The sequence below is a fragment of the Dama dama genome, chromosome 1 (genome assembly GCF_033118175.1).
Source record: "Dama dama isolate Ldn47 chromosome 1, ASM3311817v1, whole genome shotgun sequence".
Taxonomy (NCBI): Eukaryota; Metazoa; Chordata; class Mammalia; order Artiodactyla; family Cervidae; genus Dama; species Dama dama.
Window position 1 is genome coordinate 8,484,876 of NC_083681.1, and position 25,923 is coordinate 8,510,798.

The following is a 25,923-nucleotide window of genomic DNA, read 5'->3' on the forward strand; positions in this document are numbered from 1 at the left end:
GCAAAGTTAAGTCCCTCTGGAAGTTCATTGCCTAGAGATAGGGAGAGAATTTGCTTGATATTGACACTGTTTAGTTAGAAGTAAGTAAAAGTATCTCAGTAGATCAGTGGAAATTGATTATGATAGTAGAAACTTCTTTTACTTGAGGAAAACATAAATACAAATATCACTGAAATACAAATAAGAAAGAGTGGAAAATAAAGCATAGAACTAATTCTAAAAAAGAAAAAAAAAAGAACTAATTCTAACTGACAGAAGTTTCATGATTACTGAGGTAAACTGTGAGGAGCTTTGCAACACTTAATAAACTCTCCTTACCCATTATAGCCTTTTCAAATTGTTGGCTCCTATTTTACCAATCTGAGTTTTCATTAGTCTTCCTTTTTCTTACACAGTTAGAAGGAAAAGAACTGAAATCTTTGTGCCTCAGTTTTCTTCTAGCTCTTCTTTCTAAGGTGGTTGTGAGGATTAAGCAAGTTGATAACATGTAAAGGATTTACAACAGTGCCTGGCATATCATAAATTATATATATATATATATACACACACACACAGACATATATATGAATTATTATTATTGTTAAGAATGATCCAGATGCTCAAGAGTGAGAAGCAGAGTTCTAATAGGATGCTGTAGTTACTTAGGGGCTTTCCAGGTGGCTGAGTGGTAAAGAATCCACCTGCCAAGCAGGAGATGCAGGTTCGACCCCTGGGTCAGGAAGATCCCCTGGTTTGATCCCTGGGTTGGGAAGATACCCTGGAGAAGGAAATGGCAACCCACTCCAGTACTTTTGCCTGGAGAATCCCATTGACAGAGGAGCCTGAAGGGCTACAGTCCATGGGGTCCCAAAGAGACAGGATTTGGTGACTAAATAACCACATAGTTACTTAGACTCAAAGCTGTAAAAACCTAGCTGACCTTTCTGCCAGAGTTCAGTGATGATTCTGCTACATAAGCCTCTGATATTCTTTTCTTACATCCACTCATCAAAGGTTCCTTTTGAACCTAATATGTGTTAGGCAGTGTGCCAGACTCTGGGAGTTGTAGAGACCAACTGGATATAGACACTGTTTTTATGATACTTGGAATTTACTTCCAAAGGTAGTAATAGCTATAATTAAAAATGTGCTTAGTAGAAAAACACACTCGAAGGAGGGAGAGATTACTTTCAGTTAGGAAAAGCTTGAAGGAAATAGCACATGAACATGTCTGAGTGGATATCCAGTGGCATTCAAAAATGGAGTAAGGAAGAACAGATTTGTCATTGGAGGACACGATGTGAGGAAAGGTGTGGGGAACGGAATGGATCTGGGTTGGAAAGATGGTCCAGGCTGTCTTTAAGCCATGTGTTCCCTGTTGTGAAATGAGGGTGAGGGTGGTAGTGGTAACAGTGGTAGCCTCTGGCTGCCTAGCATCATGCTGGTTCTTCACCCTTGTTATTGAATTCTGCATGATAACCAGATGAGTTAAGTATTGTTTTCCCTATTTTAGAGATGAGGAGATTTTGTACACTTAGAAAATAATTGCATGACCTTTTGAGCACAGGAAGGAAGGTGAACGTGTTAGCCGCTCAGTCGTGTCTGACTCTGTGCGACACCGCAGACTGCAGCCTGCCGGGCTGCTCTGTCCCTGGGACTCTCCAGGCAGGAGTTCTGGAGTGGGTTGCCATGCCCCCCTCCAGGGGTCTTCCCGACCCGGGGATTGAACCCGGGTGTCTTGCATTGCAGACAGATTCTTTACCATCTGAACCACTTGGGAAGCCCAGGAGTTGGTTTGAAAACCGGGGGTTTCTTTCTGACATACCTGGCTGCCTCTTCAAAATCTCCAGGGATTGATTGACAGATAATTAGATACCTATTCTGCCATCTTGAGAATACCAATTGATACAGATTAGAATTTTCTTCATTACTACTTCTGAATTTTCAGCAGATTTTTCTTCCCCCGGTGTTTCCCAGAAACCCCTGATAAAATGGTTTGTCTGTCTTTCCCCAAGACCTTTTCTGAAAAGGTAGCAAGTGAGTGCAGTCTGTGCAGAGTTGGATGGTCTGGAGGGAGCATTCATTCTGGCTGAAGTGACGGGGTCCCGCGTCTACAAGCTTGACCCTCTCCCATTTCCGTATCAGATAAATAGTATTATCTGTGTAATCAAGTTCTAATTCAGAATGGAATTCAGGGCCTGTGTGCCTTGGCTCCATGCACTTCCTGGCTTTGTTTCCAGATCTGTAAAACATCAGTAAAAATACTTCTGTATGCCTTGAGGTTTATTGTGGGATAAAGTAAAATTCAGTACATGGAATTGTTCATAAGCTATTCACTGCTTTACAAACATTGTTTCTATCATCATAGTCTTGTGAGACAGTTATATCCTCAGAGACTTCTAGATACATAGGGGTCTTTGTTCCCACACTCGAGTGGCTTCAGATGGCTTCTTTTAGCTTCTCCTTTTTTCTAACAGACTCAACTGTCATGTCTTTGTATTGGCATTATGCTTCCCTCTGATACCCACTCCTCCCTCAATTTGCTGCTTTTAATCAGCAGTCAACTAGGAAACCACAGAATAGAACTTGTTAGCAATATGTCTAAAATTAAAGTAATTTTCTTTTTCACAAGGAGTGAGAGGAAGTTTTTTTAAAATCTCAGTTGGTTTAAAATTTCATGTTTATTTTTGAAATCTTTTTTAAGTTCTTAAGCATTTTTAGAAATTAATAATGCTTGCATTTAATCCTTCAACCAATGCAAAAGCGTATAAGATAAAAAAAGATCTCATGCCTCCCTCCCTTTCCCTTCTCAATAACTCCTTAGAAATAATCACTATTTGTGGAGTGAATGTACAAAATAGGCTCAAAATAGGCAGAACATTAGTTCTGCACCTCGTTTTTTTTACCAAACTATTGATCTTTTTGTATTAGTACATTATTGGTTGTGTGCATACATGCTAAGTCACTTCAGTTGTGTCTGACTCTTTGCGACCCTGTAGACCATAGCCCACCAGGCTCCTCTGTCCATAGAACTCTCCAGGCAAGAATACTGGGGTGGGTTGCCATGCTGTCCAGGGGATCCACTAGACCCAGGGATCGAACTGCATCCCTTTATGTCTCCTGCATTGGCAGGCAGGTTCTTGACCACTAGCACCACCTGGGAGGCCCACATTATTGCTTATTGCTGCGTAACAGAACTCCCAGGACTTAGTGGTTTGACTGTATATATTACCTCAGTTCCTCTGGGTAAAGAGTTCACTAGTGGCTTAGCTGGGTGCTTTGCTGAAGGTTTCAGGGTTTCTCTGATAGCTCAGTTGGTAAAGAATCCACCTGCAATGCAGGAGACCCCAGTTCGTTTCCTGGGTGGGGAAGATCCACTGGAGAAGGGATAGGCTACCCACTCCAGTATTCTTGGGCTTCCCTTGTGGCTCAGTTAGTAAAGAATCCTCCTGCAATGTGGGAGACCTGGGTTCGATCCCTGGGTTGGGAAGACCCCCTGGAGAAGGGAAAGGCTACCCACTCCAGTATTCTGGCCTGGAGAATTCCATGGACTCTATAGTCCATGGGGTTGCAAGGAGTCGAACACAATTGAGTGACTTTCACTTTTCACTGAAGGTGGATTTGAAGTTACAGTACTGGAGGCTTGAGTGGGACTGAAGGCTTCACTCTAAGGTAAGCTAACTCACAGACAGCCTGCTGGCAGGAGGCCTCAGTTCTCTCTCCATAGAGTTGCTTGAGTATCTTCACAGCATGGTGGCAGGCTTCCCCAAGAGTGAGCTGTCTAGAGATTCACTGGATCCTAGAGAGCCAAGTAGAAGTGATCCTTTTTATGACCTAACCTCAGAAGTTATAGTTTTGACATATTCTTTGCTAGAAGCAGGTTTCTAAGTTAGGTTCTCATAGAAGGAAAGTGAAATAGAAATAGTGTAGTGCTTAGAAATAGTGTAGGAAGTGCTTTGAAACAGTAAATTACAAAGAAATCTACAATAATTTCAGGGTAATGGTTACTTTGAAGGCACTGCATTTGAGGAGGTGCACAATTTGAGGGGATTTCTTAACTGACAATTTTATGTCTTTATCAAACTAATGAGAACACAGATGTTCTTAACCATGAGATGTTCTTAAACATATTGCTTAATGAAAATTTTGAGAGGCTCTCAATTTTTAAATTCTGAGCTTTTATTTTAGCTTCAGCTTACATGTATACATTTGTTTATTGATGGTGGTTTTAGTACAGTGAAGATAGTCAATGGTAAAATTAATACCCAAAGTAAATGCAGTAGGCTCTGGAATTCAGGAGGATTTCCATTAAGAGACAATGAGGAAACCAGTGGAAAGTTCACCAGGCTTGGAGAAGTCCAGCAGCCTGTGTTGGGGTCTGTTCATCGCCATGCACGACAGTGATTTGGAGCATTTACTTAACTGGAGTCAGTTTCTCATCAGTAAATTGCAGGGAAGAAGCCCACTTCTCATGCTGTTACACAGATCACATGAAATTTTTTTAAATTAAAAATATGAGATATTTAATTTTTAATATGAAATATATCCAGCTACTGGCACACAACAGATCCTCAGTATTTTCTTCCTACTTGCACAGATTATTGCCTCTTGATTCTCGTTCTGTGTCTAGCATTTTAGCAAGTGTGTATTTTTAGTAATTGCAAGTTTTATATTTTTCTTTTGTTGTGCAAGAAAAAATGTTCAGTATTAAATACTAAATTTTCTAATGCCTTTATACAATGAGCTAAAATTATTTAATAGTGGATGTTAAACTGTACAATTGCCATCTCTAGGGATTTCTTTTTGCTGACATTTGAGCAGACAGTTTTTTTTTGCTGACTGAATATCCCTTTGTGATGGTGCTTTGAGCTCATTAACAACCAGATTCTTATGTGGCAGCTGCACATTACACATGCTTATTCTCCGTGTTCAGACCACAAATCTTCTGTGACTGAGTGCCAGCACCACCTGCATAGTCTTTTGATGCTGCAGATATAGCTCTAATAATATTATTTCAAAATATTCCAGACATGTTTGCTCGTACATTTTAGCGCAACTGGGACAATGAAATGGTATTTCAGAGTATCAGAAACTATTGTTATTTTTTTGTGTGTATTTTACAATGGAGACAGACGGTAGAATTTCCTGTATGTAGGATTGTAGAACATGTAGAACATCCAGAGCATTCTGTACATACCTAGCTGGGGGTTATTAAATACTGAGAGTAATTTTGAAAACGTTCATGTTGTTATTTTTTCTCCCTAAAATCTATTTCTAGCTTATTCTTAGAAAAACATGTTGAATGAAGGTCATTAGGGCAATGACACAGCTACTCACTCATCCTGACAAAGCTTTTTGCTTTTGACGGCACTACTTTTCATGACTGGTAGCCAAACACAGAGCTTGAAAACAGAGGCTCTTGAGCCAAACTGCCTCAGTTCACATCCTGGCTCTTCCCTTCCCTAGTTTGTTCTCAAGTCACTGAACCTCTCTGTTCCTCAGTTTCATCTATGAAATGGGGATGAACATAAAATCTGCCCCTTAAAGTAATTTTGAAAATTGCTAGTATTTACAGAATACCAAAGCAGTGTCTGGTTCATAATGGGGACTGTTCAAATATTCATTAAATAAGCACATTAAATAAGTACAGCAGATAGACAGCTGTAGAGCATAGAGCACATAAGCTCAGCTCTGTGAGCTTATCCCAGATTGGATCAGTCCCCAAACAGTAAAAGACACTGTCGTTTCAGTCAGATTAGTCATACAAGCTCATAAGGATAAGGAGGAGTATAAATCATCAATGAATGATGCTTTCCCTTTGGCTTAACCAAACCAGAAGCCTAGGGGTTAAGCCTGTGTCATTTTTCAGGGCAGAGGGCTGGTGGGACAGGGGTAGGGAGGGATCTGGAGGGACAGACAGAAAATATCCATCACAGTTTCTGAGACAGAGTGCATATTTATATATAATGCATATATAATATGTAGATATGTGCATATTTCTATGTAAAATTTCTATTATCTTCCCATGGATTTTCTAACTCTCCACAGAAAGAAATTTGATCTGAACATGAAAGTCTCTGTCACTTAAAGCATATTTCAGCATTACTATTCCCTGGCTTAAAATAACAGAGGAACACAGTTCATTTTCCACTTAATCCAAAAAAACCATTCCAAGCCTGATAGGAAATGCTGAAGAGCTGAAAGATGGAATTGATAATACTACCTCCCATGTAGAAATGCCAGCAAAACTGTTTCTCAGTCTTTATACCAAATGTTTCTAATCTGCACCAATAATTTCTGTTCATAAACAGAATTGAATCTGTTCATAAATTCAACAGAATATACTGCATTAGGTTTTAAAAGTACTTTCTATGCCTAAATCAGTCATTTCATTTTTCTTCTACTAGAGCCCCATTGAGCTCACTCTGATGTTCATGTCTTCAGTGGGAGGTAAAGCTGATAGGCAATATTCTGAATAAGAAAAGTAGTTAATTGAACATTTCAAAAGCAATCACTGTATAACAGACTGGACACACAGTTGCTCTGGGGAATTGAGGTAGCTGGGAGATGACAAATGAGCAGGCTTTAATTCTCTTGGTGATTGTTCCTGGAGGACCATTTTATATTTCTGCAGCCTGGAGAAGGAAACTCACTTAACCTCACAGCTTTGTGTTAATTCTGTGTTCAGGCACACAGGGGACATGATTAGCCCTGATTTGACAATTAACATTTAGTTAGTCAGTCAGTTCAGTCGCTCAGTCGTGTCTGACTCTTTGCGACCCCATGGACTGCAGCACTCCGGGCTTCCCTGTCCATCACCAACACCCAGAGCTTCCTCAAACTCCAACCATCTTATGCTGTTGGACATTTGGTAGATAATAAGTAATGAATGATTCAGGGCATGAGGAAACACATTTTTTTGAAACACCCAAAATTATGTTTTACATAGGAGAACTTTAGCTTGGCTATGGTTGGGAGCCAATTTTTTTTGCCTGAGTTTGAACTTTTGAATTTAATGAGGGGTTGCTCACACTTTCTCCCATTCAGCAGCTGGGAATTTAGTTTTCTCATATTTGCAAAGCAGGATCAACTTTACCCCAAAAACACTGGTAGGCAGAATTCTAAGATGACCCTCCAGTGACCGTCTCCCTGTGTCTAATTCTCTCACTTGTCAATATCAGCCATCATTCCTATCATAGTCACAGAAAACTAACCAATCTAATCACATGGACCACAGCCTTGTCTAACTCAATGAAACTATGAGCCATGCCGTGTAGGGCCACCCAAGACAGACGGGTCATGGTGGAGAATTCTGACAAAATGTGGTCCACTGGAGAAGGGAATGGCAAACCACTTCAGTATTCTTGCCTTGAGAACCCCATGAACAGTATGGAAAGATAAAAAGAAAGGACACTGAAAGATGAACTTTCCAGGTCGGTAGGTGCTCAATGTGCTACTGGAGATCAGTAGAGAGATAACTCCAGAAAGAATGAAGAGACAGAGCCAAAGCAAAAACAATACCCAGTTGTGGATGTGACTGGTGATGGAAGCAAGGGCCAATGCTGTGGAGAGCAATATTGCATAGGAACCTGGAATGTTAGGTCCATGAATCAAGGCAAATTGGAAGTGGTCAAACAGGAGATGGCAAGAGTGAATGTCAACATTTTAGGAATCAGCAAACTAAAATGGACTGGAATGGGTGAATTTAACTGAGATGACCATTAATATCTACTACTGTGAGCAGGAATCCCTTAGAAGAAATGGAGTAGCCATCATAGTCAACAAAAGAGTCCAAAATGCAGTACTTGGATGCAGTCTCAAAAATGACAGAATGATCTCTGTTCGTTTCTAAGGCAAGCCATTCAGTGTCACAGTAATCCAAGTCTGTGCCCCAACCAGTAATGCTGAAGAAGTTGAGGGATTCAATGAAGACCTACAAGACCTTCTAGAACTAACACCCAAAAAAGATTCCAGGGGACTGGAATGCAAAAGTAGAAAGGCAAGAAACACCTGGAGTAACAGGCAAATTTGGCCTTGGAGTACAGAATGAAGCAGGGCAAAGGCTAATAGAGTATTGCCAAGAGAAAGCACTGGTCATAGCAAACACCCTCTTCCAAAAACACAAGAGAAGACTCTACACATGAACATCACCAGATGGTCAACACCAAAATCAGATTGGTTATATTCTTTGCAGCCAAAGATGGAGAAGCTCTATACAGTCAGCAAAAACAAGACCAGGAGCAGACTGTGGCTCAGATCATGAACTCCTTATTGCCAAATTCAGACTTAAACTGAAGAAAGTAGGGAAAACCACTAGACCATTCAGGTGTGACCTAAATCAAATCCCTTATGACTATACAGTGGAAGTGAGAAATAGATTTAAGGGACTATATCTGATAGAATGCCTGATGAACTATGGATGGAGGTTCATGACATTGTACAGGAGACAGAAATCAAGACCATCCCAAAGAAAAAGAAATGCAAAAAAGCATAATGGCTGTCTGAGGAGGCCTTACAAATAGCTGTGAAAAGAAGAGAATCAAAAACCAAAGTAGAAAAGGAAAGATATGCCCATTTGAATGCAGAGTTCCAAAGAATAACAAGGAGAGATGAGAAAAGCCTTCCTCAGTGATCAGTGCAAAGAAATAGAGGAAAACAAAAGAATGGGAAAGACTAGAGATCTCTTCAAGGAAATTAGAAATACCAAGGGAACATTTTATGCAAAGATGGGCACAATAAAGGACAGAAATGGCATGGACCTAACAGAAGCAGAAGATATTAAGAAGAGGTAGCAAGAATACACAGAAGAACTATACAAGAAAAGATCTTAATAACCCAGATAACCATGGTGGTGTGATCACTCACCTAGAGCTAGACATCCTAGAATGCAAAGTCAAGTGGACCTGAGGAAGCATTACTGCGAACAAAGCTAGTGGAAGTGATGGAATTCCAGTTGAACTATTTCAAATCCTAGACAATGATGCTGTGAAAGTGCTGCACTCAATATGCCAGCAAATTTGGAAAACTCAGCAGTGGCCACAGGACTGGAAAAGGTCAGCTTTCATTCCACTCCCAAAGAAAGGCAATGCCAAAGAATGCTCAAACCTACCACACAGTTGCACTCATCTCACACGCTAGCAAAGTAATGCTCAAAATTCTCCAAGCCAGGCTTCAGCAGTACATGAACCGTGGACTTTCAGATGTTCAAGCTGGTTTTGGAAAAGGCAGAGGAACCAGAAATCAAATTGCCAGCATCCATTGGATCACAGAAAATACAAGAGAATTCCAGAAAAACATCTACTTTTGCCTTATGAATTATGCCAAAGCCTTTGACTGTGTAGATAACAGCAAACTGTGGAAAATTCTGAAAGAGATGGGAATACCAGAGCACCTGACCTGCCTCTTGAGAAATCTGTTTGCAGGTCAAGAAGCAAGAGTTAGAACCGGACTTGGAACAACAGACTGGTTCCAAATTGGGAAAGGAGTCTGTCAAGGCTGTATATTGTCACCCTGCTTATTTAACTTCTATACAGAGTACATCATTCAAAATGATAGGCTGGATGTAGCACAAGCTTGAATCAAGACTGTTGGGAGAAACATCAATAACCTCAGATATGCAGATGATACCACCCTTACGACAGAAAATGAAGAGCCGCTAAAGAGACTCTTGATGAAAGTGAAAGAGGAGAGTAAAAAAGCTGGCTTAAAATTCAGCATTCAAAAAATGAAGATCATGGCATCTGTTCCCATCACCTGATGGCAAATAGATGGGGAAACAATGGAGACAGTGACAGAATTATTTTCTTGGGCTCCAAAATCACTGCAGATGGTGATTGCAGTCATGAAATTAAAAAATGCTTACTCCTTGAAAGAAAAGCTATGACCAACCTAGACAGCATACTAAAAAGCAGAGACATTTCTTTGCCGACAAAGGTCCATCTAGTCAAAGCAATGGTTTTTCCAGTAGTCATGCATGGATGTGAGAGTTGGACTATAAAGAAAAGTGAGCACGAAAGAAATGATGCTTTTGAACTGTGGTGTTGGAGAAGACTCTGAGACTCTCCCTTGGACTGCAAGGAGATCCAACCAGTCCATCCTAAAGGAGATCAGTCCTGAATATTCATTGGAAAGAGTGATGCTGAAGCTGAAGTTCCAATACTTTGGCCACCTAATGTGAAGAACTGATTAACTGGAAAATACCCTGATGCTGGGAAAGATTGAAGGCACGAGGAGAAGTGGACAACAGAGGATGAGATGGTTGGATGGCATCACTGACTCAATGGACATGAGTTTGAGTAAGCTTCAGGAGTTGGTGATGGACAGGGCGGCCTGGAGTCCTGCAGTCCATGGGGTCGCAAAGAGTCAGACACGACTGAGCCTGATCTGAACTGATGATTAGTGATGTTGAACACTTTTGATCTGTTGGCCATCTCTGTCTTTTTTGGAAAAATGTCTATTCAGATTCTCTGTGTTTTAAATGAGATTATTGATTTTCTTGCTGTTGAGCTATATGACTTTATACAAATTGGATATTAACCTCTTAACATATATGATTTGCAAATATTTTCCTTCATTCAGTAGTCGGCCTTTTCATTTTGTTAATGGTTTTCTTTGCTGTTCTGACGCATTTTAGTTTAATGTAGTCCCATTTGTTTATTTTTTGTTTTAGTTATCTCTTGTTTTGGTGTCAAATCTCAAAAACCATAGCCAAGCCTTCTGTGAAGGACTTTATTACCTGTGTTTTCTCAGGTGTTTTATGGTTTCAGGTCTTACATTAAGTACTGTCAAGCCTTACTGCACTTGGAGTTAATTCTCTGTGTATGGTGTAAGAGAGTAGTCTAGTTTCTTTCTGTTCCATATGGCTGTCCAGTTTTCCCATCACCACTTAGTGAAGAGATTGTCCTTTTCCCTTTGTAGTCATATATTCTTGGCTTCTTTGTCATAAATTAGTTGGCCATATTTGTATGGTTTCTAGGCTGTCACTTCTGTTGATATGTGTGTTTGTTTTTATGCCAATACCATACATTTTGATTACTGTAACTTTGTAATTAGTTTAATTTAGAAAGTGTGATGGCTCCAGCTTTGTTGTTATTTCTTAGGATTGCTTGGGCTACTCAGGATCTTTTGTGATTCTATATAAATTTTAGGATTATTTTTTCTATTTCTGAGAAAAATACCACTGAAACTTTTATCAAGATTGCATGGACTCTGTAGATTGCTTTAGGTAGTGTGGATATTTTAACAGTGTTCTTCCAATTCATGATCACAGAGTATTTTTCCATTTATTGGTATCTTCTTTAATTCTTTTCATCAGTGTCTTACAGTTTTCAGTGTACAGGCCTATTACCTACTTGGTTAAATCTTTTCCTAGGTATTTTATCTCTTCCATGAAATTGTGAATTGGATTGGTTTTAGTTTCTTTATGTGATAGTTTGTCATTAGTGTGTAGAAATGCAATAGATTTTTATATATTTTGTATCCTTGAACTTTACTGAATTTGTTTTTTAGTTCTAACAGTTTTCTGTGACGTCTTAAGGGTTTTCTATTTATAATACCATTTTATCTGCAAATCGTGACAATTTTACTTCTTCCTCTCTAATTTGGATGCCTTTTATTTCTTTTTCTTGCCCAATTGCTCTGGCTAGGATTTCCAATACTGTGTTGAATAACAGTGGTTATAGTGGGCATCCTTGTCTTGTTCCTGATATTACAGGAGAAGTTTTCAGCTTTTCACTGATGAGTATGTTAGCTACAGTCATGTCATTTATGGCCTCTATCATATTGAGGCACATTATGGCCTCTCTTCTGTTGAGATATATCCATAAATGGATGTTGAATTTTCCTAAATGCTTTTTCTGCATCAAAGGCTACCCATTCCAGTATTCTGGCCTAGAGAATTCCATGGACTGTACAGTCCATGGTGTCACAAAGAGTTGGACACGACTGAGTGACTTTCACTTACTTACTGTTGAGATAATCATATGGTTTTTATCCCTCATTTTGTTAATGTGGTATATAACATTGATTGATTTGCAGATGTTGAACCATAGTTGCATCCCTGGAGTAAATTCCACTTTATTACAATGTATGATTCTTTTCATGTGTTGTTGAATTCAGCTTGCTCATATTTTGTTGAGGATTTTTACATCCATTTTCATCAGTGATATGGCCTGTTTTGTCGTGGCATCTTTGTCTGATTTGGGTGTCAGGGTAATGTTGACCTCTTAACACTTTATTGAATGGAGATGTGTTACTACATCTTCTGTTACCCAAACATTGATCAACAAGAGACCTATCACATATCAGTACATTTTTAGAGAGTGATACAGTTAACATCACTGTGCAAAGTTGTTAGAGCTTAAAATTGACCAAGAATTCATTATACAACTTATGATCATTATCATCCACATTTTGTTCCATTAGGTTTTGGTTTCAACCTTGCATATGTTACAATAAACATAAGATTTTCAAAAATGGTGCAATGAAATGCATCAAAAATGAAAAATTTTGAGTGAAGAATTTTTCAGTAAATTTTATGCAGATACTTTCTCTGATTATCTGAGTGACATATATACTAGTGTCTCAGAAGATGGTAGTTCTTCAGAGTACAGTTCTGATTCATGTATGATTAGTAGACCAACAAAAAGACAATAAACCCTACTGACTGACTCTGATATGGCAAGTGAAAATTAAACGGTGCTGGAGAATGCTCCATTTCTTCTACAGAAGAGTGGATTGCAGACAATTTTTTATGACAGTTAGCAGATTTTACCGGTGTGCCAGTTGTAACTATTGAGTGTAATAACCCACAAAGTGTTAGTGAAATGACGGACTTAATTTTTGGCCAGTCAAAATAAAAATCACTGGCCACAGGTGTTAGTTTCTGCAAAAATCCCCCAGTCAATGGGTTAAAATTATTTTTTAAATCTTCTCATCTCTTCTGTTTTTTGGAAGAGTTTTAGAAGGATTGATGTTAATTCTTCTTGAATATTTGGCAGAATTCACCAGTGAAGCTGTCCTGTCCTGGACTTGTGTTTGTTAGGAGGTTTTGATTACTAAATCAATCTCTGTATTAGTAATTGTTCTGTTCATATTTTCTATTTCTTCTATAGTCAGTCTTGGAAGATTTTGTTTCTAAGAATTTATCTATTTTCTCTTGGTTGTCCAATTTGTTGGCATATAATTGTTCATAGTGGTCTCTGAAAATTCTTTGTATTTCTGTGGTATAAGTTTTGATGTCTCTTTCATTTCTGACTTAATGTTTCTTTTTTTTTCTTGGTGAATCTAGCTAAGTTTGTCCATTTTTTGTTTATCTTCTCAAAGAGAGAGACAACTTTTGATTTCACTGATCTTTTCTGTTTCCTTTTTAGTCTCTATTTCATTTTTCTACTCTGATCTTTGTTATTTTACTGCTTCTACTGACTTTGAGCTTAATACTTTTTCTAGTTTCTTTAGGTGTAAATTTAGGTTGTTTATGTGAGGTTTTTTTTGTTTGTTTCTTGAGGTAGACATTTATAGCTATGCATTTCACTGATAGAATTCCTTTGCTGCATTCCATCAGGGGCTTCCCAGGTGGCAGTAGTGGTAAAGAACCCACCTGCCAGTGCAGAAGACATAAGAGATGCCCGTTCGGTTCCTGGGTCAGGAAGATCCCCTGGAGGAGGGCATGGCAGTCCACTTGAGTATTCTTGCCTGAAGAATCCCATGGACAGAGGAGCCTAGCAGGCTACAGTCCATGGGGTCACAACAAGTTGGATACAACTGAAGCAATTTAGCATGCATGCATAAATTTTGGTATCCTATATTTCCATTTTCATATGTCTTAAGGTATTTTTTGTTTCCTCTTTGACTCATCAGTTGTTCAGTAAGTAGCATGTTGTTTAATTTCCACATCTTTGTGCATTTTCCAGTTTTCTTCTGTAATTCTAGTTTCCTATCATTGTGGTTGGAAAAGATGCTTGATATTATTTTAGTCTTCTTAACTTCATTAAGAACTTGTTCTCTGGTCTGATAATATGATTTATCCTGGAGAATTTTCCATGTGCACTGAGAAGACTGTGTGTTCTGTTGCTTTTTGGATGAAATGTTCTGTACTAGTTTGTTAAGTCTTTTATGTTCTAACTTGTCATTTAAGGTCAATGCTTCCTTATTGGTAGTCTGTCTGGATGGATGGTCTATCCATTGATTTAAGTAGGATATTAAAGCCCCTCTTGTTACTGTGTTACTGTCTATTTTTTCCTTTAAGTTTGTTAATGTATGCTTTATATACTCAAGTGTTCCTATGTTGGGTGCATAAATATATGCAAATTTTTTTATTTGATTGACCTCTTTATCATTATGTAATGCCCTTCTTTGTCTCTTATTACAGTCTTTGTTTTAAAGTTTACTTTGTCTCATGTAAGTATAGCTACCTCAGCTTTCTTTATATTTCCATTTGTAGGGCATATCTTTCTCTGTCCCCTCTCCTTCAGTCTCTCTGTGTCATTACAGGTGAAGCGAGTCTCTTGTAGGCAGCATATAGATGGGTGTTTTTTTGTTTTTTTAAATCCATTCATCCCCTCTATCTATATCTTTCAATGGGAAAATTTAGTCCATTTACATTTAAAGTAATTATTGATAAATGCAGACTTATTTCCATTTTGTTAACTATTTTCTGGCTCTTTTGCAGTTTCTCTATTTCTTCTTTTTGTTCTCTTTTGTGGTTTGATGACATATTTTAGTGGTATACTTTGATTCCTTTCTCTTTATCTACTACAGGTCTTTTTCTTTGTGGTTACCACGAAGCTTACATATAACAGCTTATTTATAACATTCCCATAAGTTGTCCTGTAAGTCCCTTAAAACACCTTCATTTTTTTGACTCTTCTTTCTTTTTGCTGCTTTGACTGAGGGAGTTCCACTGTCCTGTGCTTGAGTTCACTGCTCCTTTCTCTTGGTTTGTCTATTCTGCTGCTAAACCTCTTCATTGTATCAGTTATTTTATTCTTCAGCTCTGTGTCTTCTTCTTACTTTCTTATATTTTCTCTTTATTGAAGTGTGCTCATCCTTTTTTCTCCCAAGTTTGCTGAGAATGTTTATGACAGTTATTTTGAACTTTTTGTCAGGTAAATTTCTTATCTTTGTTTCATTGAAGTCTTTTTTAATGTTTTATCTTGTTCTTAACTTTGGAACATATTCCTGTTTCTTCCTTTTCCTTGACTGCCTGTCATGGTTTCTGTGCATTAGATAAAACAGCCATCTGGCCCAGACCTGAATGAGTGGATCCATGTAGGAGATGAACCTGTTCAATCCTGCCCTAGCTCGTGCTTCTCTCTCAAACCTTTCTGATTGTTAAATAGTCTCTTTACTTTTAATGGATGCTAATAGCTGAGGGTGTGCCAAGACATGTCAGCGTAGGAGAGGATCTCAGTCAGCACCGATTGGAAGCCAAACCCATACGTAACAGCTTTCAGAGTATGCCAGCATACACAGTCCTGCAGGGCCTCACACACAAGCCCCACAGGCAGCTGGAGCCAGGTGATCTGGTGCTGTCCCGTGGGCAGCATCACAGAAACTGGGGCATCAGAAAAGGATGCAACCTCCTTTGCAGAAGATCTTGAAAACCTTGAGTTAGGCAGAGAGAGAGGGGAAAGATGGTGTCCCCCAGCCTCCATCCCCTCGGAGCACCTTTGTGGGCCTCAGGAAGTATGCCAAACCTGAAACCTGCCCCTCAGGCCAGAGCTCTTGCCTCTCAGAAAGACAAGTGTGGTTCCATCTGCTGTCTTGTGCAGTTATCTGGGGGTGGCAGTCAGCCAGGAACTACCTTTGCGTTTGATACAGTCCCACGGGATCTAGGAACACGAGTGTCCCTGGCCTCCAGAGTCAGGCACTCAAGGGGTGTCCCCTGGGTAGCAGCCGCAAAAAAACAGCGCACCAGACACATCCAAGCCAACTCCAGGATATACTCCAGTGCTCTGGAGTGTGGCAGAAGGGGAACATGAAGATAGGACCCACCCTAGGTCTCTGGAAAGGACTGTGGTCAGTTCTTTGATGTGTGTTTAATTAGAAGCCTGCCCCTCAGGCCCAGCAATAAGAGCCTTTTGGGCATGTACCCAGTCCTGTGGCCACTGCTGGGTCTTCCAGATTTGCTGACATAATGAATGCAAAGCCTTGATCGCATCCTCCTTTAGGGATGTGAATAGTCCTGCTAAAATTTTATCGCATCCACTAGCTTTATTAACTAAAGCAGTGCTTCTTAAGGCCCACTTGACTTTGCACTCCAGAATGTCTGGCTCTGGTTGAGTGACCACACCATCATAGTAATCTGATTCATTAAGATCTTTTTTATACAGTTCTTCTGTGTATTCTTTACATTTCTTCTTGATCTCTTCAGCATCTACTACGTCTCTGTCATTTTTAATCCTTTATTGTGCCCATCTTTGGGCAGAAAGCTCCCTTGATGTTTCCAATTTTCCTGAAGAGATCTCTAGTCTTTTCCCTTTTGTTGTTTTCTTCTGTTATTAAAACGCTGTTCATTGAAGAAGGCCTTCTTGTCTCTTCCAGCTATTCTTTGAAACTGCATTTAATTGGATGTACCTTTCCCTTTCTCCCTTGCTTTTCACTTCTCTTCATTCTTTAGCTATTCATAAAGCCTCCTCAGATAGCCACTTGGCCTTCTTGCTTTCCTTTTTCTTGGGGATGGTTTTGTTCACTTCCCCCTGTGCAGTATTACGGACCTCTGTCCATAGTTCTTCTGGCACACTGTTAACTAGATCTAGTCCCTTAAGTCTATTCATTACCTCCACTGCAAATTCATACCTGGCTAGCCTAGTGTTTTTCCCAGGTTTCTTTAGTTTAAGCCTGAATTTTGCTATAAGAAGCTGATGATCTGAGCCACAGTCAGCTCCAGGTTTTGTTTTTGCTGACTGTATACAGCTTCTCCATCTTCAGCTAGAATGAATGTAATCAATTTGATTTTGGTATTGACCATTTGGTGATGACCATGTGTAAAGTTGTCTCTTGTGTTGTTGAAAAAGAGTATTTGCTATGACTAGTGCATTCTCTTGGCAGAACTCAGTTAGCCTTTGCCCTGCTTCATTTTGTTCGGCAAGGCCAAGCTTGCCTGTGACTCCAGGTTTATCTTGACTTCCTACTTTTGCATTCCAATCCCTGATGATGAATAGAATATCTTTTTTAGGTGTTAGTTCTCGGAGGTCTTCTAGGTCTTCATAGAGCTAACCTACTTCAGCTTCTTCGGCCATCAGTGGTCGGGGCATAGACTTGGATTACTGTGATGTTGATTGGCTTGTCTTGGAGATGAGCCGAGATCATTCTGTCATTTTTAAGGTTGCATCCAAGTACTGTATTTCAGATTCTTTTGTTAACTATGAGGGCTACTCCATTTCTTCTAAGGGATTCTTGCCCACGGTAGTAGATACAATGGTCATCTGAGTTAAATTCACCTATTCCCGTCCATCTTAATTTGCTGATTCCTAAGATGTCGGTGTTCACTCTTGCCATCTCCTGTTTGACCACTTCCAATTTTCCTTGATTCATGGACCTAACATTCTGTTCTAGGTTCCTGTGCAGTACTGTTCTTTGCAGCATCGGATTTTACTTTAGTCACCAGACACATCAACAACTGAGTGTCTTACCGCTTTGGCCCAGCCGCTTCATTCATTCTGAGGCTACTGGTAATTTTCCTCCGCTCCTCCCCGGTAGCGTATTGGACACCTTCAGGCCCAGGGGCACTCATCTTAGGTGTCCTATCCTTTTGACCTTTTGTACAGTTCATGAGGTTCTCATGGCAAGTATACTGGGTAGTTTGCCATTCCCTCCTCCAGGGGCTCACGTTTTGTCAGAGTTCTCTGCTATGACCCATCCGTCTTGAGTGGCCCTGCAGAGAATGGCTCGCAGCATCACTGAGTTACGCAAGCTCCCTCGGCATAACAAGGCAGTGATCCGTGAAGGGGTATACAGAGGCAGTTGGAGTAAATGCAGACTCTGACGAGGATGAGTACTTTTACTTGGTGCTAAAAAACGGGCTGCTTCATAGTGTCCTTGGTCTTGCTGTGATAGAAGGTGGCCAGCTGGTGTTATTAGAAAAAGGCTTGGAGTATCCCTTTTTTCTTTTTTGGTTGTTTGTATCAGTGAACTGAAAATATCTTCAATAGCATCCTCTTCACGTGCTGTGATCCCGGCGGCAGTGGTGATAATCATGGAAGTAGGTCTGTTCTGAGCCTCTCTGCAGCAGTGGCAGAACGTCCCTCCTCTCCACGGTACCTTGTCTGTCTCGTTCCTCTCCCCCTGAACATGGCAGCTGCTGGCCGAAGGGCACATGGCGCCCTCACTGCAGCCCCTCACCTCCTCTTCTGTGATTGTTAGCTGAAACCAAGAGGTAGGGTCAGGAAATTTTTATAGCTCTGACTGAAATCTCTAGATGATCTTAGGTTTTACTTAAGCAAATTTTGAGAGTGGTTTGACAAGTACTGACTGAATTTGTCTCAAAGATCTGAGTTTCAAAGATCTGTGAAAGGAACCAGCCACCAGCCAGTGCTGTTGCCCAGAGACATGTCTCATTAGAAATGGAAGACCTGTGATCCTGAGTGCATTCGTTTGCCAGAGCTACCACAGCAAAGGACCACTAACTGGGTGGTGTAAGCAGCAGAGATGGATTGTCAGATTGTCGACAGGCTGTCAGATTACATCGCCCTGAGGGCTGATGACAGAGGGTCTGTTCCATGCCTGTTGCCTCGTTTCTGGTGTTTTGCTGGCACTCTTTGGTTTTCCTTGGCCTCTTGGAAGCACCATCCTGATCTCTGCCTTCATCTTCACATGGTGTTCCTCCTGTATGTTTGTCTGTCTCCAAATTTCCCACTTTACAAGGATACCAGGTACTTAAGCCTCATCCTGATAACCTCATTTTAACTTGATTATAATCCTCTGTGAAGATCCTATCTGCAAATAAGGCGACATCCTCAGGTACTCGGGGTTAGGGCTTCACCATGTGAGTGTTGGGGGACACAGTTCAGCGCTGACACTGAGTAAGTGTTGGCCCTGTGCGCCCCCTGCACCCTGTCCCGCAGCCCCACCTGCGTTAGCTGAGGTGTTACTGATAGCACGTATGCTCAGCTTGTTGAATGAGTTGTAGTTAGCAGGATGTCTGTCTTGTTCAGAATGAAACCAAAAGGAATAGCACTGTGATGAGTGGGATTCCTCTCTCCGGCAGCCCGGGCCTGCTGCAGGGGGTCTGCACTGCTGGCCCCGTCCTTGCCCCGCCCTTCTCCCCTCACCTCTGCTGCTTTGACCTCACAGAAGCAGGCCTGAAGGGGCTTGGGGAGAAGCCCGCTAGAATGTTTTCACCTGGTGGAGGTGCCCCGGGTGGCAGATGCAGTTCTTGGGGAGCTTCTGGGGAGACCCTCAGCTGGTGCTTCCCCTGCCAGTCTCTATGCCCTGGGGCCTCCCCCCACTGGCCCTTGTGCTCCACTCCCTCCAGTCCAGTTCAGTCCAGTCGCTCAGTCGTGTCCGACTCTCTGCGACCCCATGGACCGCAGCACGGCAGGCCTCCCTGTCGATCGCCAGTTCCTGGAGTTTGCTCAGACTCATGCCCCTCAAGTCGGTGATGTCACTCCCGTGGCCCCCGCTGTTTGATGTCCCACCTCTCTGCTGGGTCTCTCCACCGCTGTGTGCAGAACTCTCTGTGAAGCTATCTTTGAAAGTGGCCCCATGCTGGCCGTGTTCCAGGGGCCTGCTTTGGTCTGTGGGAAACAAGCGCCTCTGTGGTCACTGGAGGCGAGAATCGACTCCCCGAGCAGCCTTTTCAACCTGCAGACAGGCAGACAGCTCACCCGCCGCCTCGCCTTTAGCGTCACCAGGCCAGTGTCAGATCCCAGTGTTTGTCCCTTCAGGCCCAGGCGACACTGGGTCCGCTCTTCAGGTGCTTCCCTTGAAGTCTTTCCAGCTTGGCTTGAGGGTGAGGGCTTGTGTACCCCTTTTTTCCTCCACAGGCAGAGGTGCGGGTGGACACAGAGCGCACGTCACACTTTGCAATAACGTCCCCTCCTGGGGCCTTTATACCTTCTTTTGTCTTGTCTTAACTGGATGTTTTTGTACTTTCTTGGATTGAAATACATAGTTGACATATAACATAGTAGTTTCAGGTATACAACATAATGATTTGATGTTTGTCAATATTATAAAATGATCACAATAAGTAACAGCTATCATAATATACCTAAGAATTTATATAACATCTGTCATCATATTTAGTTACAATTTTTTTTCTTGTGATGAGAACTTTCCAGATCTGTTCTCTTAAAAACTTTCAAATATACAGTGTGATACAACTGGAGTCACCATGTGTTTTACATCACATCCCCATGATTGACTTACTTTATAACTAGAAGTTGGTCCCTTTGACCCCCTTCGCTCATGTCACCCGCCCTCCACACCTTTACGACTTCTGCTTCTCAGAGGCTGTGGAGATTGAAGGGCTAACGCAGCAGAGCTTAACCCTGCCCAAGCCCCGCGCGGGTGGTCTGTTCCTCCAACATCTCTGCAGGTGTTCCCTGTGCCTTGCTGTGGAGGACGCTGGCCAGTCACTGAGCAGTTACAGGAGAGGGAAGACACCCAGATCCCGTGGCGGGGTGGTCTCCTCTGCAGAGGAGCACAGATGACCATGGGCTTACATTAGAGACAGGGGGGTTGATGCACTGTGAGCTCTGACCCGGAAGAGAGCATCCTTGCATTGCAGCTAACACATTTAAACATCACAGAACACACCTTAACATAAAACTTATTTGCCTGTTTTGTCAGGCAAAATTTGTAGAAATTTTTAGCTGCTTAGTCATTTCTTTAACACATTTGGATTTTCTTAATGAAGAACTAACCTGACAGGTCCCTGTTTTTGCCGATGTGACTTTGTACAGTATCCATGAAGAATATCTTCTTATGGCCAGGAGAGGAGAGTAGGCTGTGTGTGTGTGTGTGTGTGTGTGTGTGTGTGTGATACAAAAGCAGCACTGTGTTCATTGTTGCACTCTGCAAAGATCATTCTGTTCTAAAGATATGATATTAACAATGGTTCTTTGCTGTATTTAATTTCACTATAATAGAATTCATTCAGTAGATTAAAATAGTACGTGATTATTTCAATGCTAAAGTATATTACTTATATCTATAGAGCATTTTAATTGATTAATAAAAGATTAGTTCAAATTCATAACATTTCTATCATCTACTTGAATAATTATAATTTATTAGTCTATATAATACAAAAGTTTTTGTATTATCACCAATGCAATGGACCTGAACTTGGGCAAACTTCAGGAGATGGTGAGGGACAGGGGGGCTGGCATGCTGCAGTCCATGAGTTCACAGAGAGTCAGATACGACTGGGCTACTGAACAATAACAACATAATATAGAAGTACTAATTCCTTGCGTCTTTTTTAAAAATCAGATAATACTCAGTGGAAGAGATCACACAATAAAGACCCAGAGTTCAGAAAAGGTGATAGGAATTTAAATAGTAAAAGCTGATGGCCAGATAAGAAGCACTATTAAAACCAGCCAGTAAAGCTGAAAATAAATATTTGAATTATTTGAATAAAAAGTCCAGAATAATTGTGAAAGATAGGGTGTTAGTACCTGAAGTCATCGCTTTTGGGTGTGACAGGGACCCTGAAGGCCTGATGCTGCTGTCGCTGGAGAAGGCAGGCCAGGGGCAAATTCCTTCCACTTTGGTTCTTGGCCAGAGAGAGTGAAATGAGAAAATGCAGACAGCATAGCAAACTACTAAACCTGCAGACACAAATAAAGAAATTGCAACCAGTCCATCCTAAAGGAAATCAACTTTGAATATTCATTGGAAAGACTGATGCTGAAGCTGAAGCTCCAATACTTTGGCCACCTGATGCAAAGAGCTGATTCGTTAGAAAAGACCCTGATGTTGAGAAAGACTGAATGCAGAGGAGGAGGGGGCGGCAGATGATCAGATGGTTGGATAGCATCACCAACTCAATAGACATGAGTCTGGCAAATTCAGGGAGATAGTAGAGGACAGAGGAGCTGAACAACAGCAATAGGGCAAAGAGAGATTTTTGATTCCTTAGATAGTATGTAGTGAAATAGGTCGTGGCTCAGACAGTAAAGAATCCACCTGCAGTGTGGGAGACCCAGGTTCAATCCCTGGGTTGGGAGGATCCCCTGGAGAAGGGCATGGCTACCCACTCCAGTATTCTTGCCTGGAGAATTCCATGGACAGAGGAGCCTGGCAGGCTACAGTCCATGGGGTCACAAAGAGTCAGATATGACCGAGCAACTAACACACATTTATTTAGTAAATTATAAATAACTAAAGTATCTTTAGTTGTAAGTATCAGTTAGGTTATAGTGTTACAATGAAGATAGAGTATGAAAAAATATTAAGACAAAAATGTTTGCTTTTGGCCATAGGGCATTTTATACATAGGTACTTAGTATTTATTTTTTGGTAATAGTGCTTACTTATTGTTTTTTTTTTTTTTTTCTCCTGAAAAGAATTTATTTTTTTTTATTTTTTAATTTTTTTTATTAGTTGGAGGCCAATCACTTCACAACATTTCAGTGGGTTTTGTCATACATTGATATGAATCAGCCATGGATTTACACGTATTCCCCATCCCGATCCCCGCTCCCACCTCCCTCTCCACCCGATTCCCCCGGGTCCTCCCAGTGCACCAGGCTGGAGCACTTGTCTCATGCATCCCACCTGGGCTGGTGATCTGTTTCACCATAGATAGTATACATGCTGTTCTTTTGAAATATCCCACCCTCGCCTTCTCCCACAGAGTTCAAAAGTCTGTTCTGTACATCTGTGTCTCTTTTTCTGTTTTGCATATAGGGTTATCGTTACCATCTTTCTAAATTCCATATATATGTGTTAGTATGCTGTAATGTTCTTTATCTTTCTGGCTTACTTCACTCTGTATAAGGGGCTCCAGCTTCATCCATCTCATTAGGACTGATTCAAATGAATTCTTTTTAATGGCTGAGTAATATTCCATGGTGTATATGTACCACAGCTTCCTTATCCATTCGTCTGCTGATGGGCATCTAGGTTGCTTCCATGTCCTGGCTATTATAAACAGTGCTGCGATGAACATTGGGGTGCACGTGTCTCTTTCAGATCTGGTTTCCTCAGTGTGTATGCCCAGAAGTGGGATTGCTGGGTCATATGGCAGTTCTATTTCCAGTTTTTTAAGACAGCTCCACACTGTTTTCCATAGCGGCTGTACTAGTTTGCATTCCCACCAACAGTGTAAGAGGGTTCCCTTTTCTCCACACCCTCTCCAGCATTTATTGCTTGTAGACTTTTGGATAGCAGCCATCCTGACTGGCGTGTAATGGTACCTCACTGTGGTTTTGATTTGCATTTCTCTAATAATGCGTGATGTTGAGCATCTTTTCATGTGTTTGTTAGCCATCTGTATGTCTTCTTTGGAGAAATGTCTGTTTAGTTCTTTGGCCCATTTTTTGATTGGGTCATTTATTTTTCTGGAATTGAGCTGCAGGAGTTGCTTGTATATTTTTGAGATTAATCCTTTGTCTGTTTCTTCATTTGCTATTATTTTCTCCCAATCTGAGGGCTGTCTTTTCACCTTACTTATAGTTTCCTTTGTAGTGCAAAAGCTTTTAAGTTTCATTAGGTCCCATTTGTTTAGTTTTGCTTTTATTTCCAATATTCTGGGAGGTGGGTCATAGAGGATCTTGCTGTGATTTATGTCAGAGAGTGTTTTGCCTATGTTCTCTAGGAGTTTTATAGTTTCTGGTCTTACATTTAGATCTTTAATCCATTTTGAGTTTATTTTTGTGTATGGTGTTAGAAAGTGTTCTAGTTTCATTCTTTTACAAGTGGTTGACCAGTTTTCCCAGCACCACTTGTTAAAGAGGTTGTCTTTTTTCCATTGTATATCCTTGCCTCCTTTGTCAAAGATAAGGTGTCCATAGGTTCGTGGATTTATCCCTGGGCTTTCTATTCTGTTCCATTGATCTATATTTCTGTCTTTGTGCCAGTACCATACTGTCTTGATGACTGTGGCTTTGTAGTAGAGTCTGAAGTCAGGCAGGTTGATTCCTCCAGTTCCATTCTTCTTTCTCAAGATTACTTTGGCTATTCGAGGTTTTTTGTATTTCCATACAAATTGTGAAATTATTTGTTCTAGTTCTGTGAAAAATACCATTGGTAGCTTGATAGGGATTGCATTGAATCTATAGACTGCTTTGGGTAGAATAGCCATTTTGACAATATTGATTCTTCCAATCCATGAACACGGTATGTTTCTCCATCTGTTTGTGTCCTCTTTGATTTCTTTCATCAGTGTTTTATAGTTTTCTATGTATAGGTCTTTTGTTTCTTTAGGTAGATATACTCGTAAGTATTTTATTCTTTTTGTTGCAATGGTAAATGGTATTGTTTCCTTAATTTCTCTTTCTGTTTTTTCATTGTTAGTATATAGGAATGCAAGGGATTTCTGTGTGTTAATTTTATATCCTGCAACTTTACTATATTCATGGATTAGCTCTAGTAATTTTCTGGTAGAGTCTTTAGGGTTTTCTATGTAGAGGATCATGTCATCTGCAAACAGTGAGAGTTTTACTTCTTCTTTTCCTATCTGGATTCCTTTTCCTTCTTTTTCTGCTCTGATTGCTGTGGCCAGAACTTCCAACACTATGTTTGTTTTAAATTAACATCAATGGTTTCCCCTTATAAAATTGGCTTTTGCATATTTAAAGCTTTCCAAAATATTTTTAGAAATATGTTTCCAATGATGGAAAATTATTATCACCACTATGAGATTTCCAACCAACCATGTTCTGCAATGTTATTTCACTTCCTAATGTATCATGGGAAGTTGGTTTTACTCTTATAAAGAATGTCCCGCTTATGCTCACATCCACTTCAGGCAGTTAGAAGCATGCAGCTACTGTTTGTCCTAAAAGCCTTTTGGAAGAATGTGGCAGGGAAACTTTGAAGTTTGAAAACCTTTTTTACATCCATTGGTTTAATAATCTTTTCAACTAACACTGTGACATAAAGCATGGAGTATTCAGATGGAGGTGGTTAAGACACTGTCCCTGTACTGAAAGAGCTCCGTCTTCTGGGTTGGGTCTCCTTCCCCCTTCCCCCCGCCCTACCATATGGTCACAAAAATTCCTCACTTTATGTAAATCCAGGCTTGGTTCCTTTTGAATGTTTTCCTGTTTGGGACATTCTATGGCTTATTGCTGGGCACTGCAGAGCATCAGTAGACCAGGTGTCTTCACGCCACTGTGCTTGTTAGGCCTTTTCCTTTATGCGTGACCATGAAAGGCAGTGAGTGAAGTGGCAGCTTGATGATCCGAGTCACAGCTCTTGCTTTAATGCTTCTTCATCTTCTCATAGACCAACAGGGACATCCCAACCACAGACAGGAATCTTCCAACGTCAGTGTGAAGCCATCAACAGCTTCAGTTTCCCCAAAGAATGTGACCACTACTACCTTGAAACCTTTGGGAAAATCATCAGAAAATAAAGATTCCTCAGCCTCAAGTAGTGGGACAGCCACCACCTCGAAACCCACTGCAACATCTAAAGTGATAACACCAGTGGTCTCAACAAATACGATTTTCACCACCTTAAGGTCTACACCCAAAATGATGAATGTTTCACAAAACACATCCCAGCTATCAGTATCCACGGTTACCACAGCCCACAATAGTTCGGTGACATCTGTTCCTTCATCAGTAACAGGTATGTATAAAATGGACCTATTTTTTCCTATGCTGAAAAACAGTTGTTAAATGCCGCATTTATATCATTCCATTCTGCAAAATGTAGAAATTTAGGCAATTATGTCTCATTTTCTATAGAAATTAGTTGTAGAGATCAGGAAAAGAGTTGATGTAGTAACTATCTTGTTCCTTTAAGAAATTAGCTTCCAACTTA

At 40.7% G+C, this 25,923-nt stretch overlaps 1 protein-coding gene across 1 annotated transcript in view; it reads left to right on the forward strand.

Moving 5' to 3' along the window:
- Window positions 1–25,923, forward strand: part of TMEM123 (transmembrane protein 123) — a 94,940-nt gene that overhangs the window by 63,074 nt on the left and 5,943 nt on the right. Inside the window, exon 12 of the mRNA XM_061154986.1 lies at window positions 25,381–25,728. Within this exon, the coding sequence (XP_061010969.1) occupies window positions 25,381–25,728 (348 nt within the window). The remainder of the gene's footprint in view (window positions 1–25,380; window positions 25,729–25,923) is intronic.